Here is a 19,107-nt window from a genome sequence, read left to right as displayed (position 1 = left end):
CCCCTGGTCCTCATCCTCCACCCCCAGCTGCCAACCCTATGGCCATCCATTCTTATATAAGTTTTTGAAGCTACTGCTGAAAATAATGTAAAATTCATAATGACCAAATTAACCTAGTTCTGGCTTCATGTATGATGCCAGTATCTGGTGTACATAAGACTGATGAGTAATTTAGAAAAAAAACAGGCAAGACAAACCTGAAATCAGTGAGACCAAAATCTGAAGCCTTTGAAGTTAAAATTCAGTGATTTGTGTGATGAGTTGGGCTGCTTTAGGCATTTCATTCGTTTGACCATTTTTTAGTTCAACTGCACGCCAGCAAGGTCTTCTTTTAAATGCTTATCAGTGTAACTTTTAGCAGGGTGGAAGGAAAGTTTTAAAAATAATAATTGCCTATTTGAAATAATTATGAATGTATAATAAAAATCAAAGTGCAGTCAGAAAAGCGCAACCATGGACATCAAAATAATTTAAGAGAATACTCCCAAATTATCTTTAAAAAGTGTACAGGTATGACTCAATCTGTTCCCTTGTCCATTAGAAAGTACTTGGTTTCTATAAAATAAACAAAAATATTCTAACAATTACTTTCATAATTCTTAGAATATTTTCTTGGCAGAAGTCTTCGCCTAGTTTTAGCCTTTTAGCTCCCAAAGATGATTTGGTTTTTCTTTTCAGATATGGCTTTCAGAGATGTCTTGTTATAGAGAGTGTTAACTACTGTAGTTAATGCCGCTGTGCAAGATTTAGTGTTTTTCCTTTCAACCTACAGAAGGGAAAGGATAAATGCAGTAACACTAGTGGGTAGTAAGAGGATCACAGGTGTGCACAGGCGAGCTGAGAACATTCTGGAGTTTTCTTCCAGTGGGTGTTTTCAGGATGGTGAAATGGACATAGCAACACAGGAGTTATGACAGTTAACGACAGCATGGCTTCCACTTCGCAAGTGGTCTCAGCCTCGTCCGTGGTTTTGGTTGTTTCTCCAATAGCGGCCAAATTAGTCCTGTAAGTAAAGACTTACAGTTTCCTGATCAACTATGTAAAAAATAAATGTGTACTGGGGTTAGATTTATTAAAAAAGGCAAAGGAGTTGCTAGACTATCAATTTTTTTGTTTTAAATTATTGTTGGCTTTTAAAGGATAAAGTCTGGTTAACTCATTTGCATGGCTTTAAAAAACATCCCAGGGTTGAAAGGGTAAATGACTTGGACACAGCCAGTAGCAAGCCTAGCAGATCACACAGGGCTGGCCATCAAGAGACAGTAAGGCAGCTCCTGGCAGGACATCCAAAGGCTCCTCTCAGCTACAAGGATGGGCAAGCTGGGTTGGGCTGGGCTGCAGGAGAGCACCTCCCTTGTTTCACTGACAGACTAGGAGTGGTGGGGAAACAGCTGCTTATTAATGGTTTTTAATGTCCACCGTCTCATCAGTAAGGAGATTTAAGTCTCAGAAACTTATTATGATGGTAGCAGTGGGAAGTGATAGAAAGAGAACCTTACCACAGTCTCTTAGACAGATGCAGGCTGATTTTCACCTATTATCTAGGCTCATTCTAGTTTGCTATCCCTCAGTCCATAGAATTCTCTAATTGAAGAGTCACTTAAATATATTAATAAAGAAAGCTATTTGATTCCATGCCAGAAATAGTTACTTCATCTTAAAATATTTTAGCATAAAGCAAATTTATGTCAAACCCATAAGAGCAGCTTGCATACATTTAGCAAAATGTCAGAATATAGAAGGAATTCAGGGTTGATATGTTAATTAGAAGTCCTATATTAACCAAAATGGATTAAGGGCTAAAAGATTAATGTTTCACTACAAAGTTAGTAATCATCATCATAAGCCAGAAAGCACCAGAATATGCATTAAGAGATCTACATTCTTAACTTGGGTCTGGCAAGTCAAAATAACAAGTTTTGTGGTCTTGGACTTCAATTTTATTTATATATACACACAAATATGTGTGTATATATATTCATCCTTTTTATGATGAATGAATTAGCTGCTATTGAGACATACCTAGAAACAAAGATTTTATGAAGACAAAGATTCATAGAATATCAATTATGCATCAAGGCGTCTCACTACATTTTAGAATCAGTAAAATAAGTATACTTTTGAGTTGTTATTCACATGTAATTCCAACATGATGCCTGGATTAATGTTAAAATCTGCCTTTGAACTTGGGTCTCTAGCTTTTTATGTATCCAGAACATAGAAAGTAGAAGTAGTAACAGAATTTTTTTTTTTTTTTTACCAGTCTATACAATGCAACCTGATTTCTTCATATGAACTTTAACCAGGTAGATTACTAATATTATTACACCCAGCAGATTAACTAACCTTAGAGATTTACATCTTTTGATTTACAATTGATAAATACAAATTATATATGCTAATAGTGTACAGCATGATGTTTTAAAATATGTATATTTCAAATATAAATGGAACAGTTAAATTGGGCTAATTACATGCATTTCTCACATCTCTTTTATTTATTGTTGTGAGAACACTCAAAATTTATTCTCTTAGCAATTTTCAAGGATATTGTTATTAGCTAATAACCATGTTGTAAAATAGATCTTATAAACTTATTTCTCCTGTCAAACTGAAATTTTGTGTCCTTTGACCAGCAAAAGATTTATATCTTTAGGTAAAATACACTGAAAATCTTTAGTATGAGTACTTCTGTTCCTTAAATTCATCCTTATGTTTTATGAAAAATAATTTTTAAAACGTAAAGAAAAATGTCAATTTTTATTGTAAGGATTCACTGCCTATCACAAGGTAAAAGCATAAAAACTAGCTCTGCATGGTCCAGTTATTTTGAATAGAAAAAGAGCTCAAAAAGCAATTTTTTTTTCAACCTCAGGTGAATGAGCAGTTTTTCAGCTCTTATAATATCAGAGAGTCATAAACATCTATTTCAACTTTCCATCGAAATATTTCCACAATTCTGATAGACATTTACCAACCATACTAGAAAACCTCCAGTGAGGGACCTTAAGTTCTTGGTGTGGGGGAGATCTGGCTGTGACATCCATCATTGCACTGATCACCAGGGTTGACGAGGCTGATCTGGTTGGCTGGTGGGTGTCCCCTTCCCCTCTCTTCTCCCCGTGTATCCCTCCAGAATCTGTGTGCTAGGATGAGGGGGACAGGCTGTGGTCAAGGGCAGGGCACAGGTGCAGCTGTGCTCCCCTGCCAGAGCCTCCAAACCAGCTCAAAAAGTCTAGCTTTAAATGTTTCTTATTTTTGGAAAGCCCTTCCTAATTTTGTGCTAAAAAATCTTTCAGGTTTGTCCATTTTTAAACAATTTTAGAGCTCTCGGAAGTGAACACTTTCAGAAAGTAATAGAAATATTATTACCACTCCTAATATGAACACCGTGTGCCTATTGATATAACCAATTCTTTTGCTTGGGCCTCTCTAAAACCTTTTCCCCTGGCACCTTCCTCCAAATGGTGTCCTTTGGACTTTTGCCAGTGCAGGGCGGGGGTCAACACACATGGATTTCTCTTCTTTTCAATCAAGCAAATGATGACGGCAGAGTTCCTTTTTAACTACATCTAAGTCGCACTGGTTAGGGGATGCCTTTTGCTCTCTGGGGATTTATTTTCTAGTTTTAGATTTGGATAGCATTTTAACTCCTTAGTAGAATAAAACAGTCAATCCAGAATATTGCATGCTTCATTGGCTATAGTTGCCAAGATAAACCATTGCACGATTTATTCCAGTTCTCTGGCTCTTTAGTTGGGTCACTTTATAAGGAGATTTTACTATTGACTAGAAGCAGGTACAAAAAACAGGCTGACCCATGATTGAATGGCTTCAGTGCGGAGCAACTGTTCCCATCAGAAGAGTAAATCGTCTCCATGTTGTGACAATGGTGGTCAGCTTTCTTTTCCTTTATTTTTATTTAGTGATTGATAAAAAGGGAAAAGATTACATTCTTCCACATTAGCTACTACAGCAGTCATAAAGCTAACTCTATTTTTTTCCATTTTAGAATACATCAAGAACTTCCCAATTTTAGAATTCCGTCATCACTTATTTCTTCATTACATACACTACAGAAGATGATGATAACTGGAATAACAAGTGAAAGTAGCAAGAAAGTGTCACTAGACACCAGCCATTGTACTGGATACACTGCATCCTATTATCTCTTTTCTTTATCTTAACTGCTCTATAAGGTAGGTATTTTCTTTCCCCCTTGACAGACTGGTAAAATAAGGCTTGGAGAAATAAAGCCACTTGCCCCATTTCATAGAGCTAATGATGAGTGACTTGTTTATAGGATGGCTTTGTCTTCCTGCCAGTCACTCACGTTGTGATTATTTTCAGCCAAACCTGTCTAGTGGTCACTTCAGGCTATGGCCAAGAGGTAGCATGGCATTCAGCACGGTTCACTGCAGAGAATGGGAGTTTACACAAGTCCCAGTCTTGACTCTGACTCCAAGTAACTGCATATCTTGGGTAAACCATTATCTCTGAGCAGCATCTTTGTTATCTAGGAAATGGGGCTAATCACCCTAACCTCACAGTGTTGTTGTGAAGAGTCAACAACCTCATATTTGTAAAGGCATCTATGACAGGCAGGACATGGAAGATAACAGATAGCACCTCAGTGTTCTAAGTTTTCGCATCCCAATGCAGGCACACACTGTCAAGGCTTTCCACTCCCTCCCACTGCCATCAGACTTGTCTCCAAGGGGAGTGTCATCCTAGAGAAGCATCCTCCTTTAGTGCTTTTGTCAAGAATGACATCTTGAAAAAAATAAAAATAAAAGAGGAAATTCAGTGGTGTAAAAAGGAGAGTTGCAATTCATGGACAGTCAATATACAATTCTCAAAAACAACACTGGAATGAGGTGTGCATATGAAAAGAGAGAAGGGAGAGGACACTACCGGTTCCTGAGAGCCCTTCACAACTGACTTCTGGTTAGGAAACAAATATTTATGGTGTACAATTGGAGTAAAAATGCTCTCCTTATTCCTTTATATCCCTCTCACCTGGACTTGCCTCAGTTTCCTTATCTGTAAAAAGGGAATGACAGTAGCAACGTCCAGAGTTGCTGTGAAGTTGAGTGAGCAAAGAACAGATTCCTATAGCTGCTGGGAAGGAAGGAACACTCGATCAGATGTATTCGTTGCTATTACTGCTTATATTTGGTCATTCTGTCTTTCCATGATGGGGAAATTGGCTTATTCTTTTCTCAGATGTTGAAAATGACAAACCCAGCCTTCTGTGTTATCAGTTCTCTACAGCTGCATGGAGGCAACCTGTCGATTCATTTAGACAAGACAACAGGATTAAGGTTTAACAGAACAACAGAAGGTCTCCTGCCCTGTGGCTCATCTGTCCTGGATGCAGTTCTTAATTAATAGAATTCTGATCTGAGACTCTAATGCAGATCCCAAATCCAAACCTATTTTTAACTTGGAAGGGGAGATGTGAAGCACAGAAATGAAGAGAATAATAAGACAAACACATGCATGTTAAAATTATATCATTTTTGCTCCAAATCTTTTAAAATTAATTAATTAAAAAATGTTTATGAGTTATCTGTCATGTGCTGGACACTGAGAAATAAGACAATGGATAGGGATGTCATTCCCTCAGCACATCCCTGGACCTTGCTTCCCTTCTTCTGTCTGCATTCCCCGTTGCTACAGATTTCCAGACACTCACAAGAGGCTTTGGGCATTTGGGTTCATATACACTGTACCGTACACACTGGCCTTTCTGTGGCTCCTTCTGCCCCAGTCTTGTTTGCTGGCTGCACTCCACCACGTGGGTGCTCTATACTGTTATGTGTCCATTTCTTTACTAGTGGACATTTTAGGTTGTTACCAATTTTCTGTCATTATGAAAAGTGCTGCTTTATACAAATCTCTATGTTCACAAGTCACAATTTCTCTAGGAATAAATCTAGTTGTGGAGCTGCTATGTTGTTTAAAGAATGCATTTTTAATTTTTGTAAAAACTTTCACATTGCTCTGAAAAATTTACAGAACCTGCTACTGTTTTTAATTTTTGCCAAGTCCATGTGTTTACCATGGTTTTAATTTGCATTTCCATATTGCTATTGCAGTTGTGCAAGTTTTAAAATATTTACTCACATAATATAGTTTCCTCTTCAGTGAGCTACCTATGTATGTGTGTATGTATGTATTCATTAACTGATACTAGGGATTGAACACAGATGAGTCACATACCTAGCCCTTTTTATTTTTTATTTTGAGACAGGGTCTAAGTTGCTAAAGCTGGCCTCAAATTTGTGATTTTTCTGCCCAGCCTCCTGTGTTCTGGGATTACAGGCATGTGTAACCACGCCCAGCAGTGAGCTGTCTTGAATATCCTTCATTCATATTCCTAATGGATTATTTGACTTGTGTTTAAAGTCATTTTTATATCCTAGATGTTACTCTTTTTGTTTATGTACATTGAAAATACCTTCTTCTAGCCTGCCCTTATTTGATGTGGTCAAACCTATCACTTTTTCCTTTTCCAGGTATGGCCTCAGTCCAAATCTATCATCATTTATGTTTTTTAGTCTCATTTAAGACATTATTCCTTCCATAACCTATATTTTCTAATACTTTAAAGCTTCACTTTTCTTCAGTATTTTAAGTGGTCTGAAATTTATTTTGTAGATGTCAAGTAGAGATTTAATCTATCCAACACTATTCCCTGAGCAGTCTCTTCTGGTTTATAATGCCACCTCTCTGGTAGCAAGGTCCCACATCTACACGGACTTTCTCTTTTTGTCTCACTGATCCAGATGTCTATTCAGAAATTTCCACATTTCTATGGCAAAACCAAAGATGTTTTCCTATTATAAACAGGGAAGAACTAGAAGTCAAAGACCTGGACTCCAGTTTTAGTCTGCCACAGATGTGTTGGAGAAGTGACTTTCTATGCTTCGATTCTGTCATACCTCTAACAGGATGTTTAAAATATTTGTCTATTTCGCTCCTTATAAGATTGAGGTCTTAGCTATGAAAAAACCTTCAAGGTCTTAAAAATAGTGACAACACTATTAAATTGCAGAATTTATTCTAAAAACTGCCACAATTAATTTTCATATTTTTTACCACTTTGAATAAAAGTTTTTACCAAAACAAAAAGCAAGAGAGACCTGGATAGTACCTCTACAAGGCCACAAAAATCTAGTGTTAAACCCTTAATTTTTTTCTACCGTATGTACAAGATCATTGGCAAATCTAGGGAATTCGAGTAGCAGATACCATCTATTTTCACATGAACAAAGGATAATCAAATATCCCTTGAATTATTACAAATAAATCAAGCATTCAAGACACCTCTGACTTTAGCAAACTGGCCTATTTGAGCACTTAGCTCAGGAGAGGAACTTGCAAACTTGTGTAAAACAAGGTGACTTCTGGAAAGGAAGACAAATACCAATAAACTCTTAAGAAAATTTTCATTGTGTTTGTTTTTTTAACCCCATTAAGATATTGGGTATTCCAAATGGCTAAAATGACAGTTTTGTTGTGGTGATGGTTAGTTGGTATTTTTACTATATTACTCCAAAGTTCATGTATTCTACTGAAATGTCTTTAACCAAGAAATTACTTACTGAACTAAGAAAACATTGCCAGAGATAGGAAATCTAAAAATACATTGCCCCCCCCCACATATATTATTATAAACATGTACCAAATTCAGAAACTTGATTCTGCCTTTCTCAAAGTAGTTTGCATCTTATTTTCTGTTTCTATAAAACAATTTACTGCACAAAGATATTTGTGTGCAGAAGCCCTACAAAATAAAAAGTACAAAAGAACATGACTTAGGGCTTAAAAATATTACTTTTAAATAAGTTTCTCTGAAAATATATGGTTCAAAAATTCTCCTCCTATTAGTTTGTCTTCAGCAAGGGATGCCTGATTGTATCTTTAAATTCTGCCCTCCATTCAAAGGGTATAAAACAAAGTTATTCTACCAAGCAGGAAAACATTTTACACTGGAGGGAGTTACGGACTTTGACCAGAGACCTAGAAACGTCATTCTGTTTGGTTCAAAATATTCCCTTCTTGTCTTCAATCAGTCCCTTGCACAGGAATTCATTCCAGTCCAGTTGGTCTATTAGTTGCTAATACACCCAACCTGTGTTTCCTCCTTTTCCCACTTAATCTAACACTGCCTGTTCTTCATTTATTGTTCCCATTTATCCACTTAAACATGTAATCAAATTGCATTACTTCAAAATTGACAGACAAGAAGCTAAATTCATATATGCATCCTCTTTATTATTTCCAAAACAATACACAAATCCAATTATTTATCATATTTAGGTGGGAAAGACAGAGAATGGAAGATATGTTTTCCTGCAGTGTAACTTTTAGGGGTTAAGGCACTAGATTAAAGACTATTAAGAAGCTCAAGACAGACAATTTGATGCCAGTGGTTGGGCAGATAACTGAGGTTTAATGGTTATGTGGATCTCTTGAGATTTTTCAATGTTATTCAAATCCATGAAAATTTTCCAAAAAAAAATTCAGTTTTGTAATACCAATGCATCTATAGGTGAGAACATGACAAAAATAGTTTTGAAACAAACATGAACTATGTTCACTAATTACTATTATTCACTGATTACTCTAGCAGAATTAATCTTATAGATAAGGATCAGAAATCAGGTAATGAATCTTTTTTACTTTTTTTTCTTCTAAGAAAAAATCCTGCATGTTAAAATTCAAATCCATTATCATAGGAATTTGATTTGAGAATTTTAAAAATGTAAATGCATATACACTAATCAAGATAGTTTTAAAATATCTCCTGTTTAGGCATAGAGGGGTTGGGGAAAAGATTGTAAAGATGAAATGGTTCAGTTTCTGTGGGTATCTGCACCAGCTGGCCTGTGTAACATGAGAATCTTAAAATGTCCTATCCTATCTGACCCACCTTCACTATGTGCTAGTTATTATACATGTCATAAATGAGACCACTGACGTTCAAATAACTAACCTAGTAATACATGGAATAGGGACTTGAACCCAGGAATGTGCAGCAAGATTTTTTTCAAAAGTTGACAACATGAAAATAAGTGAAAGGCAGAGAATGTTACTTGAACCCTTATAACCTCCTTACCCAGGCCCTTCCAGCCCCATGGATTATGGGAATTAGATTAATCTTCCTGAATGATGCTGCTATCAGTGGACTCTCTATATCAAAAACTGGACCATTCTCTACCACCTTCAAAATCTAGGAGAAACATCTTAGTCTAAAACTTCAGAATCTGACTTGATTTCATCTCTCCCTGGTATAAGCCCCATAACCATGTGATACATAGACTTTACATATCCAAAAAGCAACTACTGAACACCTACATGTGAGCTAGCTCCATGCGGACACCTAATCCATAAAATGCTTATTGTATAGTGTCTCTCAAATACATCTGTTACTACTTTCTGGGACATTACCCACCTATTTCCTCTAACCAGGATGTTCAGCTCAATCCTACACTCCTCCCTTTTCCTGCCTATCAAAATATAACCCAGTTGTGATTCAATACTGATCCCAATTCCTTCAGGAAGCATATTCTAAACATTCAGCTAGAAAGTATTTCCTAGAGCATCAGATTTCAAATGTGAGGCAGGTGATTCCTAGCATACAGATTCTCAGGCCTTTCCCTCAGAAATTCTCATGTAGCAGGTCTGGCTACACCCAGTCTGCACATGTGCATTTAAACATGTCTGTCAGATTCCTGGGGCCCTGTTCAAACCCACACTACCTTATCAATACTATCTCTCAGACCACTGGTTTGTCTTTTTTCCTCTTCACTGAATTGCCTTGTCTACAGAGTACTCTGGTGTCACACAGATTTGTCTTCTTATTAATCCTTGATATTTTGGCTCTTAGTTACCAGTCCTCTGCATGCCTTGACCACATACTTGTTATGATAAATTAAAATTTACCCATGCCACAGAATCTGTATTTTGTGTATGATAATCAGTCATGTTATTAGACTAGGTATTTCTATTAGATAGAAGGATATAGACATGGAAGCACATTTAGTAGCCTGAGTAGGACATGAAGGCTCTCTGATGACTTGAGGTATACTGCACTGGAAGACACAAATCATCACTTTTGCTACACATTTCTTGAAGCAGAGACTGTCTTTTATTTTAAATTGATAGTGCCTACACACAATCTGTAATGAGCAGTACCGAGTATATGCTGAATGAACAAAGTGTTGAATATATCTAATCAAAAAATGATTGAGGCAATGTATTTGCATGTATCCTTGAGAGCAATTTTAAAGACTCAGATATTCAATGTAGACAACATACTTCTTTCCTTCCAAAGAACGACAAATGAAAACTATTAATTTCGAATTTCACACTAAGGGCTTAAGACTATTAGAGATACTTGTTCTAGCTTATATGAGGCAAGCATTCATAAGATTAGTGTTCTTTTCAGAAATGTATTAACACAGGGATGTTTCCATCGACTTTTTAAACTGTAAAGGTTAACAATTATTACAATAAACCTAGTTTGCAAAATGAACCTGGCAGCATTTTAGTGGCACTGGTAGGACTTTTTAGGGGTTGATGTCATAACTATGCTCTTGTTTAAGAAAGAAACACAGTAACAAAACAATGAAACTAGCTTGGTTGCTTTTTGCATTTGTGAGCTTGAAAAAGACTTCAGGCAATAAATCTCAGATTGACTTGTGATCTGTGTCATTTCTTTTTAGGAGTCTGAAAGCAGAAAAGGCCAAAGGAAGGTAGGATAATGGCTTCCTTGAAAATACAAGAGATAACAACTGCCTAGCCTCTGGAGACAGGGAAGTAAAGAAGCCCCAAGAACAATTTTGGTTGGGTTGCCCTAGAGGAGAGTACAGCCCACTGAGAGTTTTCCTGACAGCCCAAAGCACCCTCCCTCTTAAGCATAACTTCATGACTGACATTAGAACAGCCATAAAATCTGATGTCCCAAAGTCAAGGAAGCTGCTGTTCCAAGACTGCCTTCCCTATAACAATTTAAGAAAAGCCTAAAGAACAGGAGCAGAGGCTCCAAGCACAAACTTCCTTTATTCCTGCCATGCCTCAGCACTACACAGACTTTCCAGAGGCAGAGACGGTCAGGGGAACAGAACTGGATTTCCAGGAACACTGAAAATGGCTCAAACTTATTTTTGCATTATGGACACATTGTCTTTTTCTTTAAGGGCATGAGTTAATTTTTAACTCCTTAATGGTCAATAAATTTTTGACCCTATCGAAGAAATAAGGTAGTCCTATTATCTGTGAAACTCAAAAAGATTTCACAAACCAAATTATGCTTAGTCACATGAAAAATTCAATGTGTTTCAATGGTTAAAAGTACTAGAAATAAAGCCAAATTATAAAATTTCATTTTGAAATAAGAAGGTATGTGCAAAGCTACTGCTATTCTTTCTGATCAATGTCTTAATATTGCATTCTATTAAAAAAACAGTGACTTGAAAATTATTAGTCTAGTTTAAGGGTGCTCCAATTTATTATTCTAATAAGTTTAATATGTGCATATTTTGTTCATGAACACCTCCATTACAAACAACACTTTTTCCTTGTAGGTCCCATTTTCTATACATACAAAATGGAAACAGATTTTTGTATATTTAATATGTTTAAGTAAATATGTGCATATTACAGTTTGAGCATCCTTATCCAAAATCCAAAATTAAATCTGAAATTTTTAAGCACTGACACGAGGCCACAGGTGGAACATTCCACACCTCACCTAATGTAATAGGTCACAGTTAATACACAGTTGCACTAAAAATATTACAATTACTTTCAGGTTGTACATAGGAGGAATACATGAAACACGAATTAATTTCATGTTTAGACTCGGATTCCATCCCCAAGATATCTCATTATTTATATGCAAATATTCCAAAATCTAAAAAAAATACAAAATACTTCTGGACCCAAGCATTTCAGATAAAGGACATCCAACCTGTGTGTTTGTGTGTATGTATGTATATGTATGTATTACATATATATAAATACATATGTATATAATATGTATTTATAATACACATATACATATGTGAGCATTTTTATATATTTATATATTTACATATATGTGTATGTACATATATATATGTAAAATCCATAAATATCTGTCTATTCTTGTAATTCATGGGGAGGAAACTACACAGAGAAGTCACAGTGATTCTCCCAAAGTACTTTGTTAATTTATATGAGTATATTTAGGCTGGCTAATGGCTAGAATATATGGAATAGTAGAAACGGTATCATTTTTAGATCTGAAGGTTAAGACCTGGTTTTGTTACCCACAGTATGTGTACATCTGAACAAATCATTTAGTTTTTTAAAAAAATATTTTTCCCTTAGTTGTTGATAGATCTTTATTTATTTATATGTGGTGCTGAGAATCAACTCCAGCGTCTCACACATGCAAGGCCAGTGCGCTACTGCTGAGCCACAATCCCAGCCCTCATTTAGCTTTTTTGAAACTCAATTTTCTTAATTGTAAAGGAGATATTTTGATACAGCATTTGTTTTCTTGTAATGGAAGCTTCAAAAGAGTGAATGTGTACAAAAATGCATTGAAAATATTTAACTGATTAATAAATATGAGATATTTAAGATATAACTAATGCTAAAAATTACTATAAATACATATAAAGTAAAAATTATTCTGCAAATTTATGTATCACATCTTTGGTTACATTGAGACTTTTTTGTTTTAGTAAGAACTTAATGCTATAATTATAGATTTCATGATGTAAAAATAACATAACCTGGCCCCTTCAACAAATTATACCATGAAATGCAAACTTAAGTATGGAAATGCATGTTTTAATTTTGTAAGAATTTATAATAAAATTACAGATTTCATCATTTGAATATAATTATATAACCTGGCTCCTTTCACAAATATGACTAAAGTGTAAACATAGGTGTAGGACTGTATGCACTTTCTCTTTTACTAAAAGTTACACTGGCACATGTGCATTAATGAAGCAGCTATGTTACTGAAACGTGTCTAAGCTGAATCATGATTATAATAAAATAAAATTGACTGCCTCAAGAGTGTCTGCAATTTGAAGGAACTACACAGTATCTTTGCAAAGCCAATGTTCATTTCTCAAACCACCATGGGGGATGTGAAGAGAACAGCAGTGCAGCAGGTCAGGAGAGCTGGCATTCAGCTTCTCAGCCAAAAGAGCTTAGCACTTCCTCCCCGCCAGGCAACAACCTGGGTGCTTGAGATACACTACTGAACAAAACTCTGGCCTCAGGAAATTTGCATTCAGGTAAGAAATAAACGATTTGATAAATAAAAACATAGATGAAGGCTGGAATTGTAGCTTAGCGATAAAGCACCTGACTAGCATGTGTGAGGCAATGGGTTGGATCCTTAGTGCCACATAAAAATAAATAAAGGTATGGTGTCCATCTACAAAAAATCAAAAAAATAAAAATAAAAAACCACAAGTGGTTCAAGTGTATGTAAATGAGTAACCTGATGAGCAGCATAATCAGGGCAGGTCTGACTGTGAAAGGATTAAGACAAACATCCAGCTCTCTGGGGGGAAAAGCCATGCAGCCAAGGGAGGTAAAGAGGGGCACAGGCCCCTTGGGATTTTAACAATATTGTAGAAAAGAACACCCAGTTAGCAGGTAGGTAACGAGTGACTCAGAAGTACTTGATCAAGGGAATAGATCTAGTAAATACTAAAGCCAGGTCTAGACACTGGGTGTGCTGACTCTTGGTCCAGTGTCTGTTTTCTGTTTTGTGCCTTCATTCACCAGGCAAAGAGGACAGTGCTGTTTCTTATAAAGTATGTAGGGTGTCATCACTGTTGTGATAGTCATTGTTATTATTAGTTCTATTATGCCTCTTGGAAGGTAATAAAATTTCAATAAACAATTTCATTTTTCCTTTTGTGGCTTATTTTTATCCTTTTCTTGGGTGGATCATTTTAATACCAGATTATCATATTCAGTATTCTTCTTTGGATATTTCATAAAGGAAAGAGGTTAAGCATAGGAATAAGCTATGAAACAGAACCCATTTTATAATTTCACATGAAAAGGGCTAAGTAAAGAATAGAATGTAGAGTTCAGTGATTTATATAGAGAACTACATTTTTCAATAGAGGCAGAAATTTAAAACAGACAATAAAATTGGACACCTGTAAAAAAGGTAAAAATGACAGAAAGAGCTGAAAAGAATGAATTTTTGAACAAGAATATTAAGAATTTTAGGACAATAAACAACATAAAAGAAAAGAGAACAAGAATCAGATTTCAGACACAGTAGACTGAAGAGCTGGTGGAATTACTGGCAATGAGAGGGAACAGAGAGGAGGGTCTGAAAGATGAGTAGCTTCCTCTGTGCAATGCTGGGTTTAGGTGGCAGTGAGGCTCTCCCCAGTGGAGAGGGCCTAGCAGATAACGTGTAAATTTGAAGGATGTGTGCTATTTAGGGTGTCTTGTGCAACACAGCAGCCTCTAAATACATGTGCCTAGTCTGACTTGCTCTGTGCTATAGGAATAAATACACACCAGATTTTGAAGATTTTTTTATGGAAAAAGCAAGTAAAATATGTTATCAACCTTTTTACATTGATACTTGTATTGAGTGGGTTAAATAAAATACATCATTAATTCTACTAGTCTTTTTTTTAAATGTTACTACTAGAAAATTACATGTGGTTTACATTATGTTCCTATTGTACAGTGTTGATGCAGAACAATGTTTAAGATATATATTAAAATTACATAAAGGACAGAGAAATATGAAATAGATAAGAGATACCATCTAGTGTCTCAATAAAAAACAGATACACAAAAAATAAGAACACATTTTAAAAGTATTAACTGAGCACTCTAAGTGCTATGCTTGACACAAAGTACATCTTATTTGTTCCTCCCAGCCTTATGAAAAAATATTATCATCTTTCATAGAAGAAAATACTGAGATCCAAGGTCACAGTGAAATATTGGTATTGAGATGCAAACCCATGAATGACACCAAATCTCAAGTTCTAAAACAAGTTCTCTCTCCAGTTATTAAACAGTTTAATTACAGCCTTTGAAAATCTAACAATTCTTAAAAATGGTTCCTTATCAGAGTCAGTGATTAACTGGTAATGCCCTAATTTGAGAAGAAAATACAAATGTGTTTGTATCAGGGATTGAAATCAGGGGCACTCAACCACTGAGCCACATCCCATGCCTTATTTTGTACTTTTTATTTAGAAACATTGTCTCACTGAGTTGCTTAGTGCCTTGCTTTTACTGAGGGTAGCAATCCTCCTGCCTCAGCCTCCCAAGCAGCTGGGATTACAAGCATACCCCACAACATCCGGCAAAGTGTTACTTTTGAATTATGATGAGCTACTTCTGTTGGCATACTTTCATCATGTTGAGTCACCAAATAAGTCTCCACCAAAACTTGTTTCCCTTTATCAGCATTTACTCCTAAAAGTTCCACCTGCCAAGTTAAATGGTACATACCTAACTGTACAATGAAGATGGGTTATTGGCACTACCTTGAAGAGGAGAACCCTGTTTTCTGAGTATAACTAGAGATATGAAATGCATGTGCTTAAATTTTCAGCAGTCCCTTTCAGACTATGACAGCACCTGAACTGCCCAAATTGACTAAAATGTTTTGAAGGAAGCTAGGTTAAATTGCAACCATTTGCTAAAGATTCAAAAATTAAGCCTACCCAACTGGATACTTTAAAATGAATCTTATACTTCTTGAAAATGCTACACTGTGAAGGGATAGAAAAAGACTTGATATTTTGACCAGAGTCCTTACAGTAAAATCTCCAACAAATATCAATTAGAACCAAAGAATAAGGTATCTTTCATTTATTATTATTTGGCTTTGATTTCAAAAACAGGCTTGTCTTCCCTTCCTTTTCACCTTTAATTTCTATCACCTATCTGGACAAGATGGTTAACACAGAACAACCAACCTGTATGAGGTCACAATTAAAAAAACATCATTTTCAAAAGTTTGCTCCTCTAAATTTCATTAAGCAGTTGGTCTCCAATTATAATAACATACTCCTTAGATTAAGAACAAACCATGTCATATAGCTCTTATTGGAATTCAAAAGGGTTTCTCTCACTGACCCACTATATATAAACTCAACCCCCAATGTTTCTCCCTCCCTGCCCCATTATTATTATTTGTGTGTTTGTGTGTGTGTGTGTGTGTGTGTGTGTGTGTGTGTGTGCGCGCGCGCGCGTTTGGTGCTGCAGAGTGAACCCATGGCTTTGTGCATGTGAAGCAAGCACTCTACCAACTGGGCTATATATCCCCAACCCCCTGCCCCATTTTTTTAAGTGAGATAATCTGGATTCAGATACATTACTGAAAAATGCCTACCAAAAGAAGTAGTAGCACAACTGTATAGGATAAAATTTAGAAGAGCCTATCCTCGATTCTAGCTGTTAGATTAATTCTCACAACTTTTTCATTCAGTTAAGGAGATACCCTTGAATTTGTTCCCTTATTCAAGTAATCTCCTACCTATACTTTGGAACAAAGGAGAGAGCCAATTAGCCCTAAAATACCTGTCTATTCTGATGCCAAGATGTCAAGAGCATGAAGTGACAGACCAGGAATAAGAGATGACCACCTATACTCTTACCATTGAGGGTCACAAAATTGAATCCCCACTGTCCAAGAATATCTACCTCTTCCCAAACATCACTAGAGACTCTCATCATCACAATGTCAACGGGATAATCCTCAAAGTGATTACCCAGTCATTACAAAGTGAATGCTGCTTCCCAGTTGTGCATGAACAGAAAGTATTTTGATTTACTGGGATTAATTTTTTTTAAATAGTTCTTGAACACCTACTATGTGCCCAGCACTGGTGGGGTGTGTGTGTGTGTGTGTGAGAGAGAGAGAGAGAGATAGGAAAAAAAAAATTGTCTTCCTGAAACTTAGATGTTGGTGGAGATGCTCAATAAACAAGAAACAAAATATACAGCATGCTAAATAATAAATGAAGACAAAAATGAAGCAGGTAAACAAAATATGAACATGGTGGGAATTTCAGAAAAAAAGTGATCGGACTTCACATACAATCAAGTGGCATTTGTGTGCCTAAAACAGTAGCGGGGGCAAAACCTCGGGCTGATTAGGGTCAGGTGGAGTAGGGAAAAGGAGATTAGTGAATTTTAACAAGCCCTCAAGTGGAGGGAGGCGAAGGCAGAAAATGGACCTCGGAAGACAAATGTGGATTTCACATTTTGCCAAGGGCTGTTCTTCCCTGCGAAGCACAACACCATTTCTCTTTTTGTATCCAGAGAACCGGGCTGTGCTGCTAAAACTCTCGGGCAGGCCGCTGGACGCCGGGACACCCTCCCTCTCCAGGAGACGAGCTCCCGGCGGAGGAGCCAGCGTTACCCACGGGCCGGGCGGGGTCCCCCGACACTCACCCCAAAGCACCCGACGCCGGCCGGGGAGGGCGGCCGCGCAGACACACCCCCGGGTGCAGGCGAGAAGGGCGCAGGGATTCAACCGTTAGGGCCCCGACCCCAGAATCTCCCGAGGCAGCGTGGGTCCCGCGCGCGGGAAAAGCGGTCCTCGGTCCCGGTGGGCGAGAGCGGGTCGGGGGCTTCGGCGGGCGGGCGCGGCCGGGTCCTCGGCGTCCGCGTGCATGCAACAGGGGGCTGGACGCGAGTGGGCGCCTCGAGGTCCCGGGGAGCGACCCCGGCAAAGTTTCTGTGACCACAGGCCCCGCTCCGGCCCGCGCGCCCCCGCCCAAACGTCCACCGCCCCCTCCCCAGGCCCGCCCGCGCGGACCCGGCCGGGCCCCGCCAACAGCCGCGGATTCTAGCAGTCGAACCCCCAGCGCCCGCGCCGCCGGTTCCCGCCGAGTGCGCGGGCGGAGGAGAGAAAGGAAGCGCGGCCCGAGGGGCGGCGCGCGGCCCGCACTCACCATGCTGCGCGGCGATGCGCTGTCCAGGGTAGCCGGCGTCCCTCTGCCGGCGCTCGCTCGGCGCCCGCTCCTCTTACCCTAACCCGCGCCCACGCCCGGCGCGCGCACGCCGCCCGCGCCTCCACGCCCCCTCGGGCTCGCGCCGCTGCCGCGCGGCGCGCCCTACTCAGGGCCGTTTCGCCCGCGCCCCGCCCCGCCCAGCGAGCCGCGGGGGCCTCGCGGGCGGAGGCGCAAGGAGGGCGCGCGGGGACACTGCCTCGTGCGCCTCCTGCCGGTCGGGCGGAGATTTGCAGGCTCAGCTGGCGCCATTTGTGCGCGGCTGCTCCAGGATCGCGGAGCCCGTCGAGGACCCACCTGCAGCCCCCGGATGAAAGCCACAGTCGCGAGAACCAACCGTGGGGAGGAGAGTCAATCGCTGCTTTTTTAAGTCTGGCTAAGTGTTTTCAAGCACGCGTTAAGGGGGATTGGCTCTTGCTCCCGCAGGTCTGGCACAACCTCCAGAAATCTTAGCCCCAGGGCTTCTCTGCCAGTGATCTCCATTGTTAGTGGTTCAACTCTGCGAACCGAATGTGTGGAATCTGATGCCCTGGAATTTTTATTTTGTGTGAGTGTGGGCACGCTAAAGGAAAGACCTAGGGAAAGGTAAACTTGTGTTACTTGACCTTTCATTCTTTGGGGCCATAAGAATGTGTACTTGCTTTTTTATATAGCGCCCAAAGTCCTACGTGTGTTTTGTAGTTGAGAATGCCACACGCTTCAGAATGTGCACGGAGGTAACATACATTTCATATTTCACACCTGACGCAGGACTTGTTTGCAGAATTTTGTAAAGTAGCTAAGTGCGTAACTACAGGTTCCCGGGCTGAGTCTTAACTCTTGCATAATCACTCCATGCTTTAGAGTTTCCCTTAGTTGGAGCGATAAACATCAAGTAGATATTTGTCAATAAGAAATGGATAACTTTATGACCATAAACAGGTATATATTTGCTAAGACTCAAAAATCTCAAGACTCACCTCTGCCACATATTGGTTGTGGGTTATTGGGCTCTGTGCTCCAGTTTCCTCCTCTATGAGAATAAAATAGCACCTACACTATATAACATTAGGATGAAATTAATAGGAGTAAAACTCTA

The 19,107-nt window shown here is 38.6% G+C and overlaps 1 protein-coding gene across 1 annotated transcript in view; it reads right to left on the bottom strand.

The window, feature by feature from the left end:
• ELOVL2 (ELOVL fatty acid elongase 2) overlaps positions 1 to 18,085 on the bottom strand; it is a 56,635-nt gene extending 38,550 nt beyond the window's left edge. The window contains exon 1 of the mRNA XM_081295638.1: positions 17,973 to 18,085. Coding sequence (XP_081151764.1) covers positions 17,973 to 17,975 — 3 coding nt within the window. The 5' untranslated portion in view covers positions 17,976 to 18,085. The remainder of the gene's footprint in view (positions 1 to 17,972) is intronic.
• Between the last annotated feature and the right edge of the window lie 1,022 nt (positions 18,086 to 19,107).

Source organism: Spermophilus citellus (genome assembly GCF_964194105.1).
Source record: "Spermophilus citellus genome assembly, chromosome: 5".
Taxonomy (NCBI): domain Eukaryota; kingdom Metazoa; phylum Chordata; class Mammalia; order Rodentia; family Sciuridae; genus Spermophilus; species Spermophilus citellus.
This window is presented reverse-complemented; position numbering and strand designations above follow the sequence as displayed.